The sequence below is a fragment of the Neopsephotus bourkii genome, unplaced genomic scaffold (genome assembly GCF_033783945.1).
Source record: "Neopsephotus bourkii isolate Nb327-2 ecotype Australia unplaced genomic scaffold, CSIRO-AGI_Nbou_v1 NB_1761, whole genome shotgun sequence".
Classification (NCBI taxonomy): Eukaryota; Metazoa; Chordata; class Aves; order Psittaciformes; family Psittacidae; genus Neopsephotus; species Neopsephotus bourkii.
Genome location: NW_026902235.1, coordinates 212,373 through 238,277, shown reverse-complemented (window position 1 = coordinate 238,277; position 25,905 = coordinate 212,373). Strand labels below are relative to the sequence as shown.

At 53.8% G+C, this 25,905-nt stretch overlaps 2 protein-coding genes across 4 annotated transcripts; one reads left to right on the top strand and one right to left on the bottom strand.

Moving 5' to 3' along the window:
- The first annotated feature begins 67 nt into the window (after positions 1–67).
- LOC133225526 (ectonucleoside triphosphate diphosphohydrolase 8-like) lies at positions 68–14,598 on the top strand. 2 transcript variants are annotated; one of them, XM_061378019.1, is made up of 10 exons: positions 68–357; positions 2,680–2,811; positions 3,587–3,704; positions 4,698–4,848; positions 5,452–5,611; positions 6,118–6,348; positions 7,051–7,314; positions 7,705–7,815; positions 7,957–8,091; positions 8,842–9,316. In XM_061378019.1, the coding sequence occupies exons 2-10, from the start codon at positions 2,692–2,694 to the stop codon at positions 9,031–9,033; spliced, it is 1,482 nt and encodes a 493-aa protein (XP_061234003.1). In that variant the 5' UTR covers positions 68–357; positions 2,680–2,691; the 3' UTR covers positions 9,034–9,316. The 2 variants fall into 2 exon arrangements, with proteins under 2 accessions (XP_061234003.1, XP_061234005.1); XM_061378021.1 differs by lacking the exon at positions 8,842–9,316 and adding an exon at positions 14,025–14,598 and having other exon boundaries at positions 69–357.
- Positions 9,559–25,905, bottom strand: NOXA1 (NADPH oxidase activator 1). 2 transcript variants are annotated; one of them, XM_061378017.1, is made up of 15 exons: positions 25,541–25,905; positions 23,215–23,292; positions 21,621–21,734; positions 19,330–19,464; positions 18,442–18,549; positions 17,643–17,702; positions 17,026–17,063; positions 16,169–16,310; positions 14,610–14,663; positions 13,456–13,528; positions 13,214–13,272; positions 12,128–12,300; positions 10,960–11,065; positions 10,752–10,875; positions 9,559–10,625 (listed from the first exon to the last, which is right to left on the bottom strand). In XM_061378017.1, the coding sequence occupies exons 1-15, from the start codon at positions 25,712–25,714 to the stop codon at positions 10,528–10,530; spliced, it is 1,536 nt and encodes a 511-aa protein (XP_061234001.1). In that variant the 5' UTR covers positions 25,715–25,905; the 3' UTR covers positions 9,559–10,527. The 2 variants fall into 2 exon arrangements, with proteins under 2 accessions (XP_061234001.1, XP_061234002.1); XM_061378018.1 differs by having other exon boundaries at positions 12,128–12,297.

Genomic DNA, 25,905 nt, shown 5'->3' with positions numbered 1-25,905 from the left:
TCTCCCTGACCTAAGCCGCTGCCGTCACCCCAGGGCCAGGCCGCCCACAGGCTCCCCGAGGGGCAGGGGTGCAGGCTCAGCTCGGCCTGAGCTTCCAGGGAGCTGCCCCATGGCATGGTCAGCACCCCATGGGTGGACGTGTCCAGCAGGCAAGTGGTTAACACCGGACGCAATTCCCATTCCACCCTGGCTCTCCAGCCCCACTGCCTCCTGGACAAGGCTCTCCTGGGCAGGTTGCTGGTCCGAAGCCAAGGGGAGGGCCATAGCGGGGACCGGGGCAGCCTTTGTCCCAGGAGCGGGCTCCACACTCCAAGTACACGGTGACACGGGCGAGCGGCGGAGCCGGGAGCAGCCAGGGTGAGCCTGGGCAGGGAAGGGGCTTGGGGAGCCATAGATGGAGCTTGGCTCGGAGGGGGGTGGTGGGTCAGCGCTGGAGCCCGTGCTGGGGACAAACATGCTCAGTGGACTGCAGGCGGCATGGGGTTACATGGACAGGGCATGGAGGGCACTGCTGTGCCCCAGCACCGGTGGGAGAGATAGGAGGCAGGGACCGCTCTGCCTGGCATGGAGCTCACAGCGCTCCCCCTCACCCTCGTTCTTACCCTCGAAAGAGCTCCTTTGGCTTACACATCCCACACGCGCAGGGTGGGAGCTCAGCCCCGGTGTCCTGAGCACCGGCGGAGCCTCCGAGCCTGCCCTCCTGCTCCGGGGGCGCTGCAGGTGCGGGATGCCCCGCGGTGCTTTCGGAGCGCTTGTGGTGCCAGCTCACACAGACAAGGGCAGCCACGGCCCAGGCTGGGCACAGCCGGGAACCTTCCCCACGGGCACTGCTCCCTGTGGGCTCTGCAGCCCCTTCTGCAGCTCTGAGGCATCACCATCACCTCCCGTCCCTGCAGCACGAGGATTCAGCGCCGGGCAGCCCGGGCAGATGGATCAGCTTCTCACATGCTTCTTGCCTTGTTTTCCACCCTTGGGATCCCTCCCCATGCCCTGCTGCCCTCCCCGGCTCTGTACTGCCTTTGGATGCTGCCTCCTGCCCAGTCCAGATGGAGTTTAGTCCCTATCAGAGCAGGTGGAGCCCATTTCCCACCCGCTCCCGCATGCAGGACGTGCAATTTATCTCCATTTCACATCATTCCCTTGCACGGTGCCTGGGACAGGGTTTTCCAGGATGTGGGCTGGGCTGGGCTTTATTGTATTACCCAGAGCAGGGAAATCCCATCCCCATGACACAGCTGTATCTAGGCAAACTCCAGGCTGATAGGACTGTAGACATGGCAATATAGGGATTCATCAGCTGCTTCCATATGTTCTCTTCTGGCCATAGCCGCTGCACAGGGCAGGGCTCCCTGATAAGGGTTTCCTCTCCTCCTGTGTCCCATGACGTGGGCCAGAAGAACAGATCCATCGTTACAGATCTCATGCCATGCAGGTATTGGTCACCCTTGTTCATCACTGGGGATGCTGACACTGAACCAGGAATCAGCATCTCCTCTGACCTTGCCAAAAGCCTTTCACCTCTGGTTCCAGGCACTGACCTGGCAAAAGGGCAAGGGAATTTCTCTGTGGCTCTCTGTGCTCACAGGAGAATTGTGCAGCCAAGGGACAGCCCCCAGGTGCCACCCCAGAGCTCTGGGTGCTTCACCCACCTCTCTAGACTGTGTCCAGGCTCTCGGGATATCCCCTGCTCAGCCTGAGGCCATAGAGGAAGCCAGCCCATGGTGGCATGCGGCAGGGTGCTGAGGAAAGCACACCTGGATGAGCTGGGGTGCTGCTGTGTGCTGAGGCCATTGCAGAGAACCAGATCCTTTGGCTTTGCTTCTCTGCTGCAATTTCTTCCCAATGCCTTAGGCTGACCCTGCTGGGAGCTGAGCTCCAGCCAGACAAGCAGGAGGTGCAGAACCCCCTCCCATCCCCAGAGCTCCTCTGCACCCTCTGCCTGGGCTGCCCGTGTGATGCTGTCACTGTTGGTATCCCAGCTTGGCTACAGGGCTGTGTGTGCCCCAGTCCACAGGAGCCTCCTGCCTCTGCCCTTCTGCCTGCCCCTGGTGCTGCAGGAGAGGCTTGGAGGTCACCTGCAGGCAAGGACATGTCCCTGTGTGTATGACCTGCTGTGGCATCACCCGGAGCCAAGGCGAGGCAGATGGGGCTCTAGATGCTGTTCCCCTGCCTGGTGCAGAGAGGACCCGGAGCAGGGACAGTCTGGGCCTGTTGGGCAACAGATGCTGCCTGATGGTCCCAGATCTTGTGGGACGGGTTCTGTGAGGATGCAGGGGATGATGAAGGGATGTGGCTCTGCATCCCGAAGGGGATGGCCACAGTGGGAAGCTGCCAGGGCAGGGTCCTGCTCCCAATGCTTCCCCCAGCCATGCAGTTGGAGCAGGGCAGAGGGATGGGGTCTGTGTGCAGAGAGGAGCCCAAAGGGCTGCAGCTGAGGCAGTAAAGCCAGGCTGCAAATCCCCAGGGAGGGAGTGCTCAGCAGAGCAGGGTGTCCCAGCCTGAGACTGCCAAAAGAGCAGCCATGCCCTAGAGAATGGCTTCAGGCCTTGCAAGGGAACAGGAAAGTCCCATATCCGTATGTGGGATTTGCATTTCCCATATCCATATATGAGATTTGTATTTTAAAACTGGCTTTGCAAGTGCAGAGGTGGGAGCATGTTGTTGGGGCTGTTCTTGCAGGTTGGAGGAGGAATGGACCACAAAGCCAAGGTCCTTGCAGGTCTCCTGGCAGCCACTTGTGTCTTCAGCTTCATTGCCCTCATTCTGAGCATCGTGAATGTGAAGGACGTGATTCTGCCTCCCAGCACCAAGGTAGGGTCCTTGGGAGGAGCCGCCTGCTCTCACATGGGTGCTGGCTGCCCCTTGGTAGAGGATTTTCCGGGGGTTTCAGGCAGGCTTGAGCCCAGAAAGCTGCGAGGGCTGGAGCAGCTCTGCTCTGGAGCCAGGCTGAGAGAGCTGGGCTGGGGCAGCCTGGAGAAGAGAAGGCTCCTGAAGGGGAGACCTTAGAGCAGCTCCAGTGCCTAAAGGGGCTGCAGGAAAGCTGGAGAGGGGCTTGGGACAAGGGCCTGTAGGGACAGGGCAAGGGGAATGGCTTGAACCTGCCCGAGGGGAGACTGAGCTGAGCTCTTAGGCAGAAGCTCTTCCCTGTGAGGGTGCTGAGGCGCTGGCACAGGGTGCCCAGAGAAGCTGTGGCTGCCCCATCCCTGGCAGTGTTCAAGGCCAGGTTGGACACAGGGGCTTGGAGCAAGCTGCTCCAGTGGAAGGGGTCCCTGCCCATGGTAGGGGTTGGAGCTAGATGAGCTTTAAGGTCCATTCCAACACAAACCAGGCTGGGATTCTATAGGGACAAGCTCCTTCACAGGCTGCCCTGCATCTGGCAGAGTTCTGTCACTGCCTGACCCTACAGCACATTCATCCTTTTCACTGGAGCTCAAAGGGCTTCTGGTGGATCCTTGTCCTCAGCACAGTGACTGCAGTCCCCAGGGCTCTCCCTCTTCTGGTGCCACTCTTAACCATCTGAGCTTCCCCTGCCCCAGGAGCCCTGCTGGCGGCACCCCCTGACAGTCCCTGTCCCCTCTGCCCCCAGTACGGGCTGGTGTTTGATGCCGGCTCCACGCACACGGCTCTTTACATCTACCGGTGGCCTGCGGACAAGGAGAACGGCACCGGCATCGTGTCCCAGGTGGAGGCCTGCACTGCAGCCGGTGAGTGCCGGGATGTGCTGTCCCTGCCCCTGCCCCTGCCCCTGCCCCTGCTCCGCACAGGGACCCTTCACCAGGGCACCTGCCCTGCAGCACCAGGCGGGGTTGGCTGGTTCTTGCTGGGTGAGGTGAACGGCGAATACCCCAAGGGCAGTTATTCATCTATTGGGTATTTATAAATACCCAAAGGCCCATCTATTCCTATTGCAAAGGTGCTCTCAGGTTGGTCTTTCTGGAGGGAAGGACCAGGATCGCGAGGGAGGTAGGGTCAGCTAAATGGTACATGGAGCTGCGCTGGGACTGGCAAAGGCTGCTGGGCAAGGGCAGAGGTGCCAAGCCAGGGGCTGGGAGGGCTCCGAGCTCACCTTAACCTCACATCCAGGCAGGTCAGTTACTGGTTAACTTCAGGGGTCCAGCAGAGAGCAAAGTGTAATGGAGATGGGCTAATGGCACTAATGGTGTGCGGAGCCAGGGAAGGTAAATAGTGGTATTTACACCCCAGAGCCTGTCCCTGCCCTCCACAGGACCACGCTGGGTGCTCAGATCTGCTGCCAGCTTCCAAAAATAGGAACTCAAACAAGCTGTGAGAGGGTACCTCTGCATGTGCATGCACTCCGCACACAGCAGGACAAAGGAGAGCCTGCCCCTTCCCCAGGGGAATAGGGAAGTGCTGTGTTTGCTGAACGAGTCCTGCAGGAATGCCAGGCTGTGTCAGGCAGTTCCACCTACCTGCATTAAACAAGAGCTCAGCATCACAAGGCACGCTGCTGCCCTTCCACTGTGGGCGGCGCAGGAGCTGCCTGTGGCTGTGGCACACGTGCTGCCTCCAGGCAGGTCGGCTCTGAGCACTGCCCAGGCAGGACACCCATGCAAGGGCAAGAAGAGACTGGGAATGCAGGGACAAACCCCTGGGGGCTTCATCGCTGACAGTCCCGCACTATCCTGTCCCTCCTGGGTGTCACTGACCTGGCTCCATCACACGGGGCTCTCCTGCAGGACCCGGCATCTCCAGCTATGCAGACGACCCCACCGGGGCTGGAGCCAGCCTGAAGCCCTGCCTGGACAAGGCCATGGAGATCATCCCGGCAGAGCAGCAGCAGGAGACCCCCACCTACCTGGGGGCCACAGCGGGCATGCGGCTGCTGAGGTACAGCACAGTGTGGAGCCGGCACCTCCACCCTTCCCACCACGTGCTCCTGCACCGGAGCCTGGGCAGGGGCTGGGGGCACAAGGGGCTGCGGGCAGCAGGGGGGCTGTCCCGGGGGCCACGGGGATGGGCAGAGCATCCACATCTGCGGCCTATGGGGTGTCCAAGAGAGACGCTCACTGTGCCCATGGGGAAACCCCACAGCCCTTGTCCCTACAGGCCCTTGTCCCAAGCCCCTCTCCAGCTTTCCTGCAGCCCCTTTAGGCACTGGAGCTGCTCTAAGGTCTCCCCTTCAGGAGCCTTCTCTTCTCCAGGCTGCCCCAGCCCAGCTCTCTCAGCCTGGCTCCAGAGCAGAGCTGCTCCAGCCCTCGCAGCATCTCCATGGCCTCCTCTGCCAGCACCTCCTTTGCCAGACTTGCCATGACCCTTCCTGTGTTCTCAGGCCGAGCCCACAGGCAGCATTTTTAGGGGCACTCCCAGCGCAGCACAGGAGGGATCTGCTGGCTTTGCCCTCTCTCTGCTCCTTGGCACCAGCGGCAGCCGCTCGCTGTCAGCTCCCCATCGCCTCCTCCACTCGCGGTGTCCATCTCCTTCCCCGGGCAGGGAGCAGAACAGCACCAAGGCCCAGCAGGTCTTTGCCGAGGTGGCCAGGACCATTGGCGAGTACCCGGTGGAGTTCCGCGGAGCTCAGGTCCTGACGGGGAACGAGGAGGGCTCCTTTGGCTGGATCAGCGTCAACTTCCTGCTGGAGACGCTCGTCAAGGTGCGTGCTCAGGCAGCGGGCTCGGGGATGAGCAGTGACATCCCTGTGTGAGCCCCAGCCGGGTTTCCCCCGGACACGAGGAATACGTAGGTGCAGGGTGCTTGTCACACAGGTAAATGTAGCCTGTGGTTGTGAGCTGCATGTAAATAACACAATCAAGGGTCTCTGTGTCCTTTTGCCTGGCCCTGTACTCTCTACCTACACATGGATCAGGTTTGGTATCACAGGGATACAGCAGCTCCAAACCCCAGATCAAAATGTTACTGTTTCCCTCCCCAAAGTCTCCGTATTCCAGCTGATGTGCAGCAACCAAGGGAACAGACGTCAGCCACTGTTACACAGACATCTATGTGGGTTCAGGAGGGTGTAGGCAGGAAGGGCTTAAACAGGGAGACAGGATGTGGAAGGTCCCTCAGGGACTTGGGAGCACACAAAGCCTGGAGAGAAGGGACAGGGACTGTGGCTATCTCCAGCTCAGACTGACACTTGCTGTCTTGTCGGGCCAGTATTCCTTTGCAGAGAAATGGGAACATCCACAGGATGCTGAGGTTCTCGGAGCTCTGGACCTTGGAGGTGCCTCAACACAAATAACCTTCCAGCCTGGAGTCACCATTGAGGACAAGAACACCTCTGTCTTCTTCAGGCTGTATGGCACCAACTATTCGCTCTACACCCACAGCTACCTCTGCTATGGGCAGACACAGGCCCTGAAGAGGCTGCTGGCAGCTCTCCACCAGGTACCGCAGGCTGGAGCTGGTCGCCAGGAGCTGCTCAAGCACTTCCCATTGCCATCAACAATGCCTTCCAGAAATGTTGGGCATTCCTCTGGAATTCAAAAACCGTGGAGAAGCTTAGATTTTATCTGCTGAACCAAAATGCTCTCATTTGGATGGGAAGTGGTGGTGGTTCCCTGCCAGGTTCCTTCTCCCCAAATGTTGACATGTAATAGCATCTTCCATCATTTCCCAAGCCCAGCTGTATCCTCAAGCTTTTTCCTGCCCCTGTTCACTCACCCTTCCTTAGTTTCTGTCCCCAGAGAGGATTCCCAACATACATGGCTCCACCACTGGGCAGTGTCCTCCTGCCTCACCTCAGACAGAGCACACAGCCCAGTGTAGCGGGAGGCAGAGGTGCTCAAGGAGCATGCAGGTGGGATGTACCTTTGGTCCTTTCTGTGCTAGGACCAGCATGGGGACAGAGTGAATGTCGGAGCAACCAGCTCTACCAATCCCATGGGATGCACAGGCTGACAGGGGAACAGCTCAGTGGGACCCACAAAGTCATGCAAAGGATGGCTCCTACTTCTCAAATCACCCTAGGGTCTAGATTCTGCTCCAAAAAAGCAGGATCCAGTCCCTGTCTAAGCATAGGATGGGCTGTGGCTCAGACCTCCCTGGCACCCCACACCAAACCCCACTAATGGCTCGCACTCTCTCCAGGCCAGCCCATCCACTGCGCAGATCTCACACCCCTGCTACCCCAGGGGGTACCAGGAGAACATCACCACGGCAGAGCTCTACGACAGCCCCTGTGTGCGTGCCCCAAGCAGCCCCAGCGCCGCGCAGCTCCTCAGGGTGATGGGGACAGGGGAGCCAGCAGCGTGCAGCGCCGCCGTGCAGCAGCTCTTCAACCTCAGCTGTGGGGCCAACAGCACGTGCGGGTTCAACGGGGTCTATCAGCCGCCCGTGCGGGGACAGTTCTTCGTAAGGAGCCTCCGTCCCTGGGCTGTGGTGGGGGAATAGGGCTGGGTGGGATTCTCCTCTGCCACTGGCTGTGGGGAGAGAGGCAACCCCAGGGCTGATCCCGTCTGCAACCTCTTCTGTGCTGGGAGGTGGCTTCTGCTCTGTGCAATGCCCCAGCCCCTGGAGGGAAAATCCTGTCCCAGGGAGCAAACCTGAGCTGGCTCAGAGCATGAGCAGCAGCGCCAGGGCTTGCCAACCAGCTGCAAGGTTTCTGGTAGACCATCAAGGGAGTGCTGGATGCAGAATCCTGGGAATTATGTGGGACTCTGTCCCCAGGCTAGAGGGGACCCTCGGTCTTTTTTGGGGGTGAGGAAGGAGGTGTAGTTCTTACCACCTCCCCCTATCCCCCAGGCCTTCTCTGGATTCTACTACACCTTCCACTTCCTGAACCTGACCAGCCAGCAGTCTCTAAAGGACGTCAACTCCACAGTCCAGGCCTTCTGCAAGAAGGACTGGGCAGAGGTGAGAGCCCTGTGAGGGGCAGAAAGGAGCCCTGTGCTTGTCCTGTCCCAACTCTCAGCACTGTCCTGCTGTCCCATGGGCTAGGCAGGGCTCCTGAGCATCTCATTCCCTGTTGCACTGTGTCCCCGGATGGCCCCACAGCTGGTGGAGACCTTCCCGCAGCAGAAGGGATATCTACACAAGTACTGCTTCACGGCCATTTACATCTTGACACTGCTGCTTGATGGCTACAAGTTCAGTGAGCACACGTGGAGCAACATCCACTTCAGGCGGCAGGTAAGGACCCTGTGGGCTCTGCATCCTTGCCCTGGCCCCAGCACAAGTCCAGGAGCAGAATCCCTGGAGTCCCCTGCACCCGAAATGTTTCCCCATTGCATCCTGCTGCCCAGTAACCCCAGCCCAGCTTCACTCTTCCCTCCCTGTCCCAAACCTCTGACACCAGCTTGTTCTCACTCACTCTGGTGTGAACATAAGCTGATTTTAAGTGGGTTGGAGAAGTGCACAGGAGGATTTGGCTACACTGGTGTCTGATGTGAGGCAGGATTGACTTGAGCATCAGAGAGCTGACGGTGGCCCCACAACCCATTTGAACCAGAATAGGACCAAATTTGAAGGATCACAGGGGAGGAGGAAAGCTCAGATCCAAAATCATGGTCACAGAGGCAGATCTGGACCAGAGCAGCCATTATCAGAAACCCAGTCTGGTTTGGGTTGGAAGGGATCTTAAAAGCTCATTCAGTTCCAACCCCCTGCCACAGGCAGGGACACCTTCCACTAGAGCAGCTTGCTCCAAGCCCCGTCCAACCTGGCCTTGTTCATCCACATTCATCTGCCCTTCAGCCCTGGGGAAGGGGAGAAAGGAAAGCTCTGTGTGTATTTGGGACTGGTAAGATCAGGTTCACCACAGCCAGGTCCATGTGTGACATCGCAGCTGAGGCACCTCATGGGAGTGCCCCTTGGACCAAAGCTGGGAGAGGTGGTGGCTGAGAGAGGCACTTTTGGATGATCTCTGCTCCCTCACCTCAGGCAGCAAACACAGACATCGGGTGGACGCTGGGCTTCATGCTGAACCTCACCAACATGATCCCCACGGAGGCTCTGGGACACGTCAAGGGGCAGCAGCCCAGTGTGTGGGCAGGTGCTGTCTCCTGCATCATGCTGGCCATTGTGGCAGGCCTGGTGGCCGGCTTCCTTCAGTGTTTCTGCAAAAGCAAGTAGCTCCCAGCCTCCTGACCAGAGGCATCCTGCCTACCAACCGGGGAGGGATGTGCTGCAAAAGAAGGTGGAAAGGGGAGAAGAATGAGGGCATTAGACCCATCTCCATTGCTCAGGAGGTCTAATTGGGCCATCTCTATGAAGATGACAAAGGTGTTTTGAGCTCTCCGAGTACCTCCAAGAGGAAGACTCCTTCAACCTGGCTGATAAAAGCTGACTGAGACTTGGCAGCTGGATGAAGCCAGATCAATCCAAACTAGAAATAAAACCCATTTTGTTTTTCAAATAGGAAAGTCTCCGACCAGCCTTGCACCGTTTCCTCCTGGGCTGCAATCCCAACAGCCACGGGAGGCAGCTGGTGATGGAGAGCAGCAGGAGCCACCTAAGCTCTGAGGAGAGACCTTACCTGTATCTTGCCCCATGAAAGACTGCTGTAGTATGTGACAGTATCTACCCAAAGACACTGTCAGGTGACTTTAAAACTATTTACTGCCATATCTCAGCAGAAAAATGCAAGTGGAGGTTGACTGAAGAGCTGCCAACTGTGGCTCAAGGTTTATTTGATATTCCAGTTACACAGCTCAGCTCTGTCAGACACCAAATCCCTACTGGGTTCCAGCTCCAGGTGATCAAGTGGTTCATCCAGCTCAGCAAAGCCCAGCACAGCTCAGGGCAGGAATCAGATGGTCACGCCATTCCTCCCAGCTCCAGCTCAGCAGGCCCCTGCCCAGCCCCTCCAAAAGGCTGCTCTGAGCAGGTGTGCTCCCCAGCTACCTCTCCTCTGCACTGCAAGACCCCTTCTGCCCATGCAGCATGAAGGAACATCCAGGCAGGACTTAAGGGCTTGAGGAAAGAATCAAAAGCATCTGGACTGAGGAATGGTCAGAGCCCTTTGGCTCTGGCAGATCTGCAGGGTATTTGCTGTGGAAGATGATATGTGGTGGTCCTAACCCAAGCTGTTATCCCATTCACCCCACTGGAAACAGGTTAGAAAAGCTATTTGAAAGAGCAGAATCTCTTGTGTGGTGGAGATAAGGACATATGAGCCAAGGGCCTGGGGACCAGGGCTCTGCTTCCTGCTCACAGTGTTTGGCTTCACTAGGGTGAGGCTCAGCCCTCCAGCCTGAACTTGAGCAACATGGAGAGGGCGTAAAGACCTCCATCCACAGGAACCTCTTCCTACCTGGAAGGTCTGAGCCAGCGGCACTTGGACATTTTCCATAACCAAACATCAGATCCCTCTCCCTTCTCTCTGCCCTGCACAGGAACATCTTTGGCAGTGTAAGCACAGAGGTAAAAATGCCAGGTCTGGGAACAGGCTGTAGAAGATGCTGTTGGACTGCTGGAGCTCACCCCATGGGATCTATGAGTGAGGGACATCTCCTGTCCAGGTTCAGCAGAGCTCCTGGCTGTGCTGGCTGTGGCCTGAGTAAGCTGGGACTGGTGCCTCCCACCCCTGGGAGACAGTGCAGTTGGGCAGTAAAAGGCTCCTGTGTGCTATAGGAAGGCAGCATCACAACTGGTCTGGGTTGCAAAGCATCTGGGGAAGATGCCAGTCTTGCCATTGCAGTGTCCTTCCAGCCAGTCCTCATTCACTGGGAAAACATAAAGGAGCAGCATGAGCCCTGAGGCAGCACTGGAGAGGCATCTATTCCCCAGGCATCTGCAGCAGACTCAAAGCCTCCTCCAGCACAAGCCTGCAGACAGGACTGGAGAAGTACCTTCAGAGAGAACATCCAGCACATCTCCCTTGCTGAAGTCCAGGTCCCCTGGTCCCTGTGCAGGGTAGGAGTGCTGAGCCAGCATCCGGTAGAGGATGGGTCTGCCTGAGTGGGACTCCGAGTCCTACAGGAGAGTCAGCATGAAAGTTGCAAGGCAAAGCAGAGATGTGAGCCCACCACAGCAGAGGAGGTGGTCACAGGCACATACCTTGCAACACAGTACCAGCCTGCCATCCGTCAGCTGCTGCCACATCCTCCCTAGATCCTCCTCTCCCGAAACTGCTCCCAGTTCCTTGCCATCTGAATTCCTGTAGCTGCAAGAGTTCATTAACATGGCTCAAATCATCTCACTTAAAGCCTAGCTCTGAGGCCAGCCTAGTCCTCTACCATCTTCAGCCTTCAAAGTCCCCCTTGTAAGCTTTAAGCTTTAAGCTTTGCACACGGATGTGGGGCCCACCTACATTTCAGTGGGCAGAAAGAGGGACACCCGCAGCTCCTCACACATTTACTTGAGGAGAAGATCCTAAACTCTCCTGACTACACTGTGTGTCCCCAGGGGTATCACATCAGGGAGGTGTCACCCCAGGACCAATGCACACTTATACCTGACTCCCAAATTGCTCTGCATTGATCCTAGTGTATCTCAAAGGCTGAGCTGAGCAGGAGAAAATCCAATGTACAGCACCTGCATCTGCCCAGAGTTCCTGTTCCCCCGTTTCCTGACCATGGCAGAGTGCCCTGGGAAAGATCCTTCAGGCTTCCAAAGCCCATGAGCATATGATTTTCTCCTAACCACAAGCCATGGTAAGGTTGGCCCTGGAAGGAAGGCTGTGTGCTCAGCCTTCGCTCAATCTCTGCTGGAATGTTTTGACCACAACAGACCCCAATTAAATGTTCCCAGGAGACTAGACAGAGTTGAATGCCTGTGTCTTAGAGTTACAGAATGGTTTGGGTTGGAAAGGACCTTAAAGCTCCTCCAGCTCCAACCCCTGCCACAGAGAGGGACCCCTTCCACTGGAGCAGCTTGCTCCAAGCCCCTGTGTCCAACCTGGCCTTGAGCACTGCCAGGGATGGGGCAGCCACAGCTTCTCTGGGCACCCTGTGCCAGCGCCTCAGCACCCTCACAGGGAAGAGCTTCTGCCTTATATTCAAATCTCCCGTTCCAGTTTAAACCCATTCCTCCTTGTCCTGTTACTACAGTTCCTGACAAAGAGCCCCTCTCCAGCATCCTTGTAGCCCCCTCTGAGACACTGGAAGCTGCTCTGAGGTCTCCACACAGTTTCCTTTCTCCAGACTGAACAGCCCCAATGTTCTCAGCCTATCTTCATACAGCCCTTATACCCTCAGGGGGGTGGCTGCTGCACCCGGTCACCCACCTGAGCCTCCCTCGCTGTGCCTGCTGCCCCAGGCACTCCCGCAGCAGTGCTCGCAGGTCCTGCAGCGCCGGAGCTGTGCCAGCCCTCAGCATCACTGTGCACTCACAGCACACCCGCAGCACCACGGGCCTGGCATTGCCACGGGAAGCGTCCCCACAGGTCACTGGGATCTGCTGAGAGAGGTGGCACCGTGCACAGGGTGGTTATTCAGACTATGTCACCTCTCCTATCAACAGAGGTGGCATCGACACAACCCCTCATCTCAGTACTACCATGTAATGGTAGTGTAGCATCAGAGGGGCAAATATGGATCCAAAGCTTGGGATCAACTGTTCCTCCCATGACCCAGGAAGCCTGTTTCTGGGTCTGATCACACAGGTACCTCCCAACCTCAAGCCCAGCTGAGCAGGGCTCCAATTCCTCCGGCCAGCTGGAGAGGTGCAGCCAGTTCCCATGTTGTGCTGCCTCCTGCCTGAAGCCGAACAAAAAACGGCTCCAAAAGCCCTGCAAAGAGGGTGGCAGAGACAAAGTGAGCAGAGCTCATCTGCAGCTGGCACTGCCAGAGGTGCTGGCCCCAAGTGGACACAGGAGCAATTCCAGCACCATCATACACAGTGGTTGGTAATGACATGGAGGTGCATTAGAGAACAACATCCCAGAACACAAATAAGAATGAATTGTGATACCCAGACTGTCAGGAAGCACAGGCTGCACAGGATGGAGGGAGGGCCAGCAGGTAGTTCAAAGACAACTCTCTTCCAAAATAGGCTGTGAAGTGTGTGCCTGAGGATGTTGCTGTGTCTGGGGCTCTTGGCTCCTCAGGGGGTGCCTGCCACAATGGCACTGCCCTACTAAGCCTCAACCTTGGGCTGTCTTCATGAAGTTGTACGATCACAAACTTGGAAAAGGTGGAGGAATGAACCCATGGGAGCCTCTTTTTGGAATGGGAAAATGGGCAGAGGAAGAGTGGTTTTTTTTTCAGGTGATTTTGGGCCAGCTCAGGAATTTTGGAGGATTTGGTCAGGAATCTGGCATTTTTCACATCCTTGACCTCTTGAGGCTGTGCCAGCTTGTGGAACACCTTACCTTGGAGTCCATTTGCGCACCAGCACCATTTACAGGGGCATTTTCTCCCCCAGGAGATTCTAAAGAACAAAACAAGAGCAGAGGAACAGCATCCCCAGTCAGCAGACTCCCCATCTCTTCTGCAACTCCCAGCACACAGGCATCCAGGGCTTCAGTGGGCAACCAGCCTCCCCATGCACCCCAAAGCAGGGGTGGGCACAGCTCCAAGTAACACCCACTGAGGTCCCTGGCCTGGGGACTACCTGGCTTCTGCTTCACGTGGAGTCGGCTGGGAGGCACCTGGGCAGGAGGGAGAGGAATCCCATCGCTGATCTTCTGCAACAGAACATCAGAAAGGAGTGAGCAGAAGGCACTGGAGACTGGACGAGGCTGTTGTGCATGACAGAGGCTGCAGCCAGTTATAAATGTATGGGTGTAGGCCCAGAGGGAGCTCCAGGGAGACCAGTTTATTAACTGGCTGGATGAGGTGGAGCACTCAGAATGGTCTCTGCAGCTCCTGCGGGTAGCAGGGGTGAGGAGAGGCTTGGTGAGACACTTCCTTTGCCTCTTGCTCCTTGCTGGGCTGGTGCTGGAGCAGAGGGAGGCTGCTCACACTGCTGAGAGTTCTCCCCACCATCTGCCAGCTCACCTGGGAACCTGGGCTGGTTCACAGTGAGACAGCCATGGAGCAAATGCTCAAGCATGGGCTATGACCAAAGATTCACCTGGGAGTGAAACTGTGAATGACAGCAACATCACAACAACTGTGAGCTTCCAAAAATTCCTCACAAGAAACAGGGGTCTGAGTTGCACCTTTCTGCACTGGTTTCAGATGGAAAATTATTTGGATCATGTGTGGACGTGTCTGTGGTGGAGATGGGAAATGAAGAAAATTTTCCTAAGTCAAAGGTGAAGGTTAGGGCTTAGTGCATGGCCCTAAGGCAAAAAGGAGTATCTCTAAGATGTTACTGTCCCACTGAAAGAGATTAACCTGTTCTGTGCTGCTGAACCAGAACGTGTGAGCTCTCCTCACCTGATTCCATGCTACAACGACTGGCTGCACACACCATGGGAGCAGGCTGGATAAACAGAAGCCTTAAGCCCTCAGACTCATCCAGTGGCACAACAAATTACAGTGGTCAGGAGAGCCATGGCTGCTGCTCATCTTTGTGCTCCCCATCAGCCCATGGTGGATACGAGCTAACACCTAGACCAGCTGGTGGTACAAGCCACTGTGGCTTTTAACTCTTCTATTGCTCCTGTTCAAGAGCACATGGTCTTCAGTCAAGGTGTCTCAGTATTTCATACTGTGTGTCTCTTACACAGTTGTCCTGTCCTGTGATAATCTTACACAGAAGTGTCCCAGATGCACCTCTTGGTCCCTTCCTTACCCCTGCTTGCAAGGCTGTCAGCTCACCCATTTATCCATCTTTGAGGCAGGCTCCAGAAGAGAGCTGGGAATGCGCAGCTTCTGCAGGACACAAAGCAGAGCAGGGTGAGACAGGAGCTGCTGCTGTGGCAGGCTCAGCCCCAGCCCACCCAGCCCCACTTTCTGTAAGTCCCACTCTGCACTGCTTCTGCCTTTGCAAACCACCCCTGCCTGCAGCAACTCAAATGTGCCCATGGGGGGGCCAGGGTCTCATGCAGTAATCCATAGGGTTCGTGCTCAGGTATTGCTGACAAAATCCCATGGTTCTTTTGCATGTTTTGCTGCTGAAAGCAGTGCTGCTGTTGGAGTGGCTGGGATGTAACAGCCCAAACACCCTGCCCCTGAAATGGATGCTTGGGCAGAGAGCAGCAAGGATACTGAGGGATACCAGTGCAGCAGCATCTCTGTGTCTTCTGCCACTCAGTGCTCTAGAGCTTCCAATTTCAACTGATCATTGTAATTATGCTTTTTGTTTCCCCAGTGTCTATTATTTTAACTTTATTTTTTTACTTCAAATTTAATTTCATACTTCACTAAGCTTCAACCACCACATTCAAACAGGTCTGTAACTGTTCACTGTCAGCTCCAGCTGCTTTAGGCTATGCCAATCATTTGACTGCAGTGGAACATGGTCACCTTAAGGAGCACTACATCCCCGTCTCTATTACTACATCCCTTAGGAATATGCTAAATGCTTAGGTCACAGGAGATTCTCTGTGGGGACACCCTTTCTCTAAAAAGACAGAAATAGAATCCTGTTCATTGATGCCTATTCTTTACTTTCATATTTTAACCTGTCATCAGCACTCAGGCACTGCCTCTCGCTCAAGCAGTTCACTGGGGTTTTAGTGAACAGTCTTGTGAAGAATCTTCTGACATTTTTTGGAAATATAGGCAGATAATACTGGTTCAAGCTAACCCACTGGTTATTCCGAAGCATTTCAGCAGACATGTGAGAAATGGCTTCTGTCAGCAAAAGGTTTTCTGTGATGTCATATTTGTCTGTTCCTGTTCAATCTGTTTGCACTATAGTTCCCTGGTCTGCAGAAAGATGTCAGATTTGCTCAACTTTAATTCCTTAGGTCTTCTCTAGAGCCCTTTATAAAACCTGTCTGCAGAGCTGAAATCCTTCCAGAGCCTTCCCAAAGTTAATATAACAAAGGCACCACACACCATGTAAGGACCGGCTGCTTTCCTCAGGCCTGGAAGAGCTCTCAGGTGACAAATACTGCTCTAAATGGTGGTCCCTGGTGAGGTCTGTTATCCTACAGAATTCCACAGTAGGATTTTCTATTGTGGAAAGCACAACTGCCCCAAAAAATGCCCGTGTGGAGTTATAGAGGTGAATGGCAGAAGACAGTGGGAGCGCAGTGTCAGAGAAATCTACAGTTAGCAGCTGGTCTGTGGAAATGAGCTCCTGAACTCATTCTCTGCAGAGCTACAGGGTGCCCAGGGAATGTGCTCAGAGGGTTGCAGCAAGCTCCTGTCCAGGCCTCTGTGGTCTCTGCTGGTGGGAATGGGCTGGAAAGCCCACCCACTGTCCTTACCTGTCCATCATGTATGGCTGTAGCCCAGCCATCCCCTCCTCTTGTCAGCACAAAGACCAAGCTGCTGGCTCTCACTGCCAGCTTCTCTGAGTCCTTGGGGTAGTAATGGGACAACACCCGGTAGTAGCCTGACTCACTTTCTCTGGAAAGAGAGAATGAGAGCACCTTTACTAACCCTGGAGGTCTGGTGCTGGATGCTTTGGTCCAGAACACTGCACTGATCCAAACTGTCCCATGCCAAATGTTTCACGTGTTGGGAAATGATGATTTCCATTGCTACTCTTTGGTCCAACTGGGAACAAAAGCAGCCTGGAAAACACCATTTCCCAAATGCAGCTGCTCCATTTTCATTGCACTGATAAATGCTCTCCAGATCAAAGCAATTATTAAACTCAACATGAAGTGCTGCTGGTACAACATCACCAGGACAAATGGTTTCATGCTTTTGCAACCAAGGCTGATTTTGGCTCAGCACGGCTGGGAGGGGATATCTGGAAGCCTTGTTCTGAGCACTAGGATAGGGCAGCTGAGCATCCTCTCCCACAGACCTGGGCAGGTCCTACAACCTCTCTCTGCTTCCATTCCCTGGCCATGGCATGATCCAGGCTTGTCTCACAAGACTATTGAGTCACCTCCTGCAAACTACCCTGAGATTCTTGCATGAGAAATGCCAACTGCACTGCAGTGTCTTTGGCAGCCACAAAAGCCTTTGCATGTTTGTCATTCTCTACACCCTCGGTGAGAAGTGGGTGTAGATCCCACAGGCTCTTCAGACAAAGATATCAGAGAACAAAATGTGACCTTCTGAACAGAAATAGTGAGAGAAGAGTTAGACCAAGATGGAACCAAACACTTACAGCAGAGCATCAGCACCAGGTTCGTAAATGCCCTGTTTCTGTGGGAGAAACAACAGCATATATTTATACAATCCCTTACACAGGAACAGTACCACCTTCTTTTCTGTCCCTCTGAATACCACACTGCGGTGTTTTGTCTTTGCTTTTAACCACATTTGTCACACCACAGCACTCAGACAGAAGTCTGCTGCTCTACACCTTACCAGGATGTACCTTTTATTTCTCCCCCCTTCCTCTTTGTCCCATAAGGAGATGAATAACAAAATATCTTTCCTTCCCTTGGTTCTAAGGAACTCATATTACAGTGCAAGGCAGCCATGCTTTTGCTGACAAATCCAATGATGTGCTGGGCAAGCACGTGTTGAGCACAGCAAAGTCTCCACTGCTGTTTTGACATGCCAAAGAGACAAAAATGCATCTTCAAAGGGTTGGAGACTCACATCACTGAGTCCCTTCCAGCCAGTGCTGAAGCCCACCTGGCTTTGAACGGCTCCATGGAGCCAGTCAGATACTGCACTGTTTCTTGCCTTCACCAGCGTGTTCTTACCCTGATGGTGTTAAGATCTGAGGCCCTACCTGGAGCTTCATTCCTCCTTTCACAGCTTTGTCCTGCTCACCTGAGGCCTGAGAGGCTCGAAGCCAATGTACTCATCATTGGGAATGATGGATGAGATCACCTGTTGGAGGACAAAGCAATGACTGAATCCAGGCTGGATGAGGAGACTCTCAAACTTCGTGCCAGGTTATCTACTCAGACTGATTTCCTTCTGACATCCTATGGTCAGGCATAAAGTAGAGCCACACACATAGTGGAAAAAGCAGACCTGGATTCCCAGAACAGCTTTAACCATTCTTGTCCCTGGTATTTCAGCCTTTCCAAAGCTTCTTTAAAAGTATGTGAATTAATTTCCCTTCCCTTTCCTTTATTCCCATTGGAGCTCTCTGGCCTTCGGCACTTCTGCTGCCTGCACTGGTCCCAGAAGGGATCATAGAAATCCTTTGCTGACTTGCATTAAGGGATGTGACAAAGCATTTGTCTCCCAGGTGCCTGCCTGTCCCACTGGGAATGCAGCAGTGCATAGGAGCACGCTGGAAGAACACGTTCCTCTTGAAAATCTCCTTGTCAGCACAAGGATGGTCACAGGGTTCCCTAAGGACCTGCTCAGCTTTTTCAGAGCTTCAGGTGACCAAGACTGGGAAGGTGTTTTAGCACAAAGGGCAGTTTTGACAGAAGAGGTGGCAATTTAACAGATTCCAGCCTCTGTGTCGCAGATGCCTTGACCCTGACAGTCCTGCTCTGGGGTCTCCATCAGCACAGTGAGCAGTGGAGCAACCAACAGTAATGCTCTTTGGACAGGTCAGAAGGTGAGATCTTAAGCTGCTTGTTGTTAATCTTAGTGATCACATGCCTGTTACCTTGGGTTTACCCAGGAAGTCTTTTGAATCCAGCTGTTCAACTTCCTTCTTTCGTGGTCTGAAAAATTCCCCCAGAGGAACCTGCATGGGCTCTAAAAATAGATGGTTCTAGGGCAGGGAAAGCAGAGAACGGAAAAGCCACCAGTGAATGTTAAATGAAACATAACAGTAGTGAAAAGCAAGTAGAGCTTCCTTATGTGGGTAAGATCAGCTCCAGGAAGACATTGGGGCAAAAATTACATCTGTGAACTTGAGAAAGGTCACTCAGGTTTAATGAGCATGTGTAAACTCAGCAGCCATTACCCAGTGATGAGTCAAAAATGGACTCTGTTGGCATGGAATGGGTGGGAAGGGAGTGCAGTGGAGTCAGGTTTCTTAAACAAATCTTCTAAGAAGTTTTTCTATTTGATTTCAGATGTTGTTATTTTCTCACCTGTTCAAAGACTGAGTAGCAAGCTAACAGCAAATATAACTGACACACTAACGTAAAGCACAAACATGATGCTAGAAGACATAATCAGCTCTTAGAAAGGATACAAGTAACATAAGGAAGTATAGAGAAAGTAAAATAATGAACTCTCCAGGAAGCGTATATCAGAGACCTGCAAGTTGTTCCTGGTCACAAAAGAACTGACTAGAGACTAGAAAGCAAAACCCCCAACCTGAGAGGCTATACCATAATTCTTCACTATGGTGTTGCTGTGCTATGAAGCACCTGGGCTGATAGAGTACTTGATCAGCTGAAGCACTATTTTAGTCAAGCTTTGACTCTGTTACAGGTGACCAACCAGACAAGAAAACCCAAACTTACAATTAGCACATTCTTACCTCCTGCGCCTTAACTTCAACCCAATGCACATACCCAGGAACTCACAGAGGGGCTCTTACCTGCACCTGCTGAAAGGCCAGGTCCAGGATTGCTGTTCTTCCTTCAGGTCTCCACACAACAGCCTTGTCCAGGGTGACTCTGGCCTCCTGCCACTGCTGCAGCTGGCACTGGGCTGCTGCAGTGCTGTACAGGACCTGGAGAGGGCAAGGAGAGAATAGAACTAAGTGCCGAGATCTAGCCGCACCCATCACAACCAGTGGAACTCAGCCAAGCAAGAGGGTCCAGGCACTGGAACATCACTGGTACAGCAGCAGCCATCTACTCCCTACTGGTTGCACAGCTGAGCAAAACCTCCATATTTAGAGTGGAAAGAGAGAAAAGCTGTACCTCTGCACCTCCAGGCTAGCTGCTGGATCTGCCAGCTCTGGTCAAGCCTTCTCCTTAGAAGCATGGGGAACACCAGATGAAGACTCTGGTACCACAAAAGTTTTAATCTTCATGCAGCTGAAAGGCCAGGAAGATTCTTATGTTTCTTCCTACATGCAACTAGGTAATACTTTACTGTGCAGAGTAATTCTGACTCCCTTTCACTGCAAAATAACTTGACTGAAACTATTTCACATTGTGGTGGGCTGTGAATGTGCAGATTGTCAGCTGTAGCTTGTTACCCTTTAGCAGCATGTAAGTATGTTGAGTGGTGAAGTGGCAAAGTGTGGGAGTAGCACAGGCTGAGTGTTGGGAAGCCTTGATCCATATGCTAATTAAGAGTGGGAGATCTCTTCTTGTCACTGCCCAACAGTCAGTGTATGGAAAAGCTGCTGGCCCACAGGGGAGAAGTGTGGCCTTGCCGACCTGCTGTCAGATAGCTTGCTGTATTACAAGACAGGATTATCAGCTTGTCAGTTGCTGTGTGGTTCCTGGGTGCAAGCAGTGCTTGGGACAGAGGTGTAACTAATTGTATGCTTTTCCTTTGCTCCTTTATCATGACAGTAGCAAATGGCAGTTTGGGGGTGGTGGGGAAAGGCAGTTCTGAACATCTACAGGAACTGCAGGGATGCTGCCTCTTGGAGAGGCAAGGCAGCAGCTCTCACTCAGCTCAGAAGTGGTACAGCCTTGCAAGAGGCAAATAGTTTAGGATTTTCCAACCACACAGCACATTTCCCTGTGAGGATCAGCTGCAGCACCTGACAGGCTACACATGGGGAAAGCTGATGGTGCAGTTCTGCAGGAGGATTGGTTGTGGGCTTTGGAAATGAGCTGCAGGTAGACGTAAGAGTGAGATTCAGTCGACTCAGGATGCAGATCCCAAGTGTGGAGTGTCAGCCCAGTGAGAGCACATGTGCTGGCAATGCCCAGAGCATGTGGAGTGAGGGACTGCATGCTCATATCAGGAAAGGTACCAGCCTCCTCAGGATGGCCTGGCACACTCCTGCAGCCCTGAACCTTCCAAAGGGACTAAGGTTCTAAGTGTGCGTGAGCTCAAAGGAGGTAGTGCTGTGGTGCTGAAACTGTTAAAGCCAGTGATGTTTGGGTAATAGCACAGATGCCAAGGATGGCTTCTTCCTGCCAGGTGTAAGGTGTGCAAAAGTTGACTGAGACTGAAGGGGTTTCTGGGCATGCTTGACTTGAGTTACACAATAACTCTTCAACCCTGCGGAAGTAAAGATTTAAATACTTTCCTGCATCTGCCTTTCAGTCTCTGTGTGCAGACTGAGGGGAGAAAACAAAGTGAACCCTCAGAGTACAATTTCTAGAAGTCCTTTACACTCCAAATATTACAAATATTCACAGTCAGTTCAGACTTAGATGGTTTTTGAGCAGGCAGCTTGACTCCACGTCACAGGGTGAGAGCTGTAGAACAAACAGTTACAGAAGCAAAACCCAGCATACAGCCCAGTGAGTGAGTTTAGACACAGAGGAAAAGTGAAGACCAGTTGCTACAGCTGGAAAAACAGGCTTTCATGCACATACATTTCTTACAGTACTCCTTATGGACCAATTCTGATCCCATCTGTCTACATTTCAGTCTATTTCAGCTTTCAGAGCTGAGGAGTCCACAAAACTTACATAGATATTTACATGCACGTAAGTCTAAATATTATACCCATACATAGATAAGCTAAAAAAACCCAACCCAATACACAAATTTCTATGCATCTGCTCTGAAGAACTTTACTTTTCAAACTGTACAATTTGCTGAACTCTTCAGAGGTGAGATTGTTTTATGACTTAATGATTAAGTTCTGTTTTTACTGTTCTTATGCACTGTCCTGAAAAGCTCCTGGGTTACTAATGCCTACTAATCCCTACCAGAACAGCAGAAGGGCTGCTCTGACAGGCTGACTCTTACCTCCCATGCATAGAGGATGTGCCTCAGCCCCAGCTGCTTGTAATCAATGAAGGGATTTTTTCTTAGGTGACTGAAAGCCATTTGGTAATCAGAGAGAGCTTCTTCATACCTGCAGTGTGGAGATTACAGAAGAACATGAGACTAGAAAAACTAAATACCGTTTAAGAAGTTTGCCTGTGCAATCCTCATGAGGTTCAACAAGACCAAGTACCAGGTCCTGTCTCTGGGTTGGGGCAATCTCAAGCACAAACACAGGCTGGGGAGAAAGGGGATGGAGCAGGCTGAGGGGAAGAACTTGGGGGTGTTGGGTGAGGAGAAGATCCCCAAGACCTGGCTTCAGTGTGTGCTTGATTCCAAAACCTCCCTGTGCTGGGCTGCACCCCCAGAGCATGAGCAGCAGCTCAGGGAGGGGATCCTGCCCCTCTGCTGTGCTCTGGGGAGACCCCCCCCTGCAGCCCTGATCCAGCTCTGGGGCAGCAGCACAAGAGGGACGTGGAGCTGTTGGAGCGAGGCCAGAGGAGGCCATGGAGATGCTGCGAGGGCTGGAGCAGCTCTGCTCTGGAGCCAGGCTGAGAGAGCTGGGCTGGGGCAGCCTGGAGAAGAGAAGGCTCCTGAAGGGGAGACCTTAGAGCAGCTCCAGTGCCTAAAGGGGCTGCAGGAAAGCTGGAGAGGGGCTTGGGACAAGGGCCTGTAGGGACAGGCCAAGGGGAATGGCTTGAACCTGCCCGAGGGGAGACTGAGCTGAGCTCTTAGGCAGAAGCTCTTCCCTGTGAGGGTGCTGAGGCGCTGGCACAGGGTGCCCAGAGGAGTGGAGTGAAGCAGCTTGGACCACCCCTGATCACAGCTCTGCTGCAGAGGCGCAGAGCTTGTAGCTGCTTGAGAGGCAGCTATGGGTGCAGAACTGCTCAGTTTATCTCCCTCCCAGAAATAAAGGTAGTCATTTTGTCAAAATTAAGGTCTGGAAAATATGGGGAAAATAACAGGAAGAGAATAACTGAACATGAAGGTAAGAGGGATCTGCAAAATCGTCCACCCACCTGTCTGAGCACGATGTCACTGTGATTTAACTGTGCAAACAATGAGTAATCAATCCCATGACATTAGTGGAGCAATCCCAACATAAATCAAGGAGCCTGATATTTGGCCCACAAAATCTGCTCTTAGCAGAGACTGGGAGTTGGGCACTTTGGTGCAACTAGATGTGTAGGGAGGCCAGACTCAGGGGTCCCATGTGAACATACACCAAGCAGCATAATTATGTATTTTCATTCCCAAGCAAATCTGAAGGGCAACGTGAATCCTGGCAGGGCCCCCGCAGCTCCCCCAACTCTCCCCCAGGAGGAGCTTCTTTCTCTCTGTGTATGGGACAGTAATATCATGTATTAGCCACCCTTGGGGCTGGGAGTTGTGCAGATCCTGTCTTCTCAGCTTTATCAGAGATAAGACTTGCTGACTTCTGACATGGTTTACAAGGTCAAACTGGACCTTAAGAACCCTTTAAGACTGCTGGAAGAAGTGAATTTTAGAATCACAGAATTAAGTCTGACTAAAAGGAGAAAACTGAAGACTGAAGCAGACATGCACCTTACCTTAGCAGCTGCAGATGGACAAACCCCCTCTGAAAGAAGCCAACAGCTAGAGAGCTGTCCTTGGCAATGGTGTCATCGAATGCCTGAGGAGAAAAACAGACACATCATAGAATCACAGACTGGTTTGGGTGGGAAGGGACCTTAAAATTGATCCAGTTCCAACCCCCTGCCACAGACAGGGGCACCTTCCATTTGTCCTTGTCCCAAGCCCCTCTCCAGCTTTCCTGCAGCCCCTTTAGGCACTGGAGCTGCTCTAAGGTCTCCCCTTCAGGAGCCTTCTCTTCTCCAGGCTGACCCAGCCCAGCTCTCTCAGCCTGGCTCCAGAGCAGAGCTGCTCCAGCCCTCACAGCATCTTTGTGGCCTCCTCTGGTCTCTCTCCAACAGCTCCATGTCCCTCTTGTGTTGTTGCCCCAGAAGATCACAAGGATCGGTTTGCATCTCTCCTGCTGATGTCTGGGTGTGTGCATCCAGGCAGCCACATCCGAACTGCTCTTGTGCTGGGTGCAGCTGTGCTTGTGACCAACTCCCCAGCACTGACAAGCTCAGGGCTGTGATCTGGACAGGAGGCAGCTCCCAGTTGAGGTCTTGGCTCTGTATGACCTGAGCTTCAGGTTTTTATCCTTCCTTGGTAAAATGGACTGGACTTAAATGAGCTACGTTTGCAATCCAGCATCTTTAATGGGAAAACTGTGCTGCCTGGAGCAGACTTTGCCCTGACAGTGGGAGCAGCAGGACTAGCCAGGCTTTGGAAGGCTGTTTGAAGCAGGCTGTGGTGATGAGTGTGTGAAAAGATGCAAAGGAGAAAACTGAATGGCTTCACACAATGCACCTCTAAGTCGATATTTCTGGTCCAGTTTCACAGCTAAGTACAGGCAAGTATTAGCGAAGTTGGCAGCAGCTCATGGCTGATGGTTCTAAGTAACACTGTGCTGGGAAAACAGTGCCTTTGAGAGAGCTAGGAGGTGTGCTCCTTCACTTACCATTTCAAGGGGATGGTGTGGAGGAAATAAATCAAGCCTGAAACTCCAGACTTTCCTGATACTGCCTAGAAAAGGATAGCATTGCAGGGGTGAAAATATGTTGCAGGAGGTCAGGGAGGGACTGCACATTATGGTGCTGGCTTTTCCTGTAACTCAAAACACCTTATTTAACAATCTGCTTTACTGTGCTATAAAAGACCTTGTCCCTGCCCATGGTAGAGGGGTTAGAAATGGATGATCTTTAGGTCCTTTCCAACCCTAACTATTGTATGATTCTAAAACAACAACCAACCGTTGTCCTACATAGAACTACAGCTGAGATTCTTCCCAGTCAGCACCCATCCATCACTAAAGAGTCTCTCTGAGCACCACTGTGCTGCACTCGCTGTTGTCCCTTATAGCAAGAACCCTGCCCAGGCCCCATGGCTCTGCCCCAGCACTTCCAGCACAGCATGAGCTCTTCTTTATGCATTAAGAAATGGTTTATGTGCCTCTCTTCACCAGGCAGCTGAGACACAGACAGAAAGATGTGCAAACATGCCAGGCGCTGTAAGAAAAAGGCTTCTCCTGAGGGCCCTTGCCCGCCCCAGCACAGTCTCCTGCTCTCCCTTGCCGAGGGCAGCGCTTTTCCAGCAGAGCAGTTTCTTTTTGGCAGCCTTGACTGCTTGTGCAGGACTATCTGAGGACACACGTGGCTGCAGGGTGCTCACTCTTTGTCCACCACCTCCCACATTCCTGCTATTAGTGGGACGTGCAGGTCACCACCACAATAGGGACGTGGAGCTGTTGGAGCGAGGCCAGAGGAGGCCACGGAGATGCTGCGAGGGCTGGAGCAGCTCTGCTCTGGAGCCAGGCTGAGAGAGCTGGGCTGGGGCAGCCTGGAGAAGAGAAGGCTCCTGAAGTGGAGACCTGAGAGCAGCTCCAGTGCCTAAAGGGGCTGCAGGAAAGCTGGAGAGGGGCTTGGGACAAGGGCCTGTAGGGACAGGCCAAGGGGAATGGCTTGAACCTGCCCAAGGGGAGACTGAGCTGAGCTCTTAGGCAGAAGCTCTTCCCTGTGAGGGTGCTGAGGCGCTGGCACAGGGTGCCCAGAGAAGCTGTGGCTGCCCCATCCCTGGCAGTGTTCAAGGCCAGGTTGGACACAGGGGCTTGGAGCAAGCTGCTCCAGTGGAAGGGGTCCCTGCCCGTGGCAGGGGTTGGAGCTGGAGGAGCTTTAAGGTCCCTTCCAACACAAACCAGGCTGTGATGGGAAACGCTGGGGTTTAGCACCTGTCTCAGCTATAGTCTCTCAGTGATGCACTCCGGCAGCCGCGCCCCCATCCCGGCCCCTCGGGCCCCCGCTCCCGTCGCTCACCTTGAGCGCCGCCTCGGGCCGCCCCGCCAGCAGGTGCACGCAGCCCATGTTGAAGCAGATCCTGGCCGGGGGTCCCGGGATACCGGCGAAGATGTCGAGGGCAGTATCCCAGTCCCCGCCGTCGGCCGCCAGCACTCCCTGGTGCCATCGCCTCACCAGCTCCCGGTAGGCCATGGCCGGCGGCAGCTCCCGCTCCGGGCTGCCCCGGTGTCCGTGGCTCGGCTTCACCTGCAGGGCGGGGAAGGGCGGGGCAGGAAGTTCTCCTGTCCCTGTCCGCCCTCCCCTTCTCCGTCCAGCCCCGAGGGGAGCACCGGGGCGCGGACACCGAAGTGCCCGGAGATAGAGGAAATGCCGGTGGCTACAGC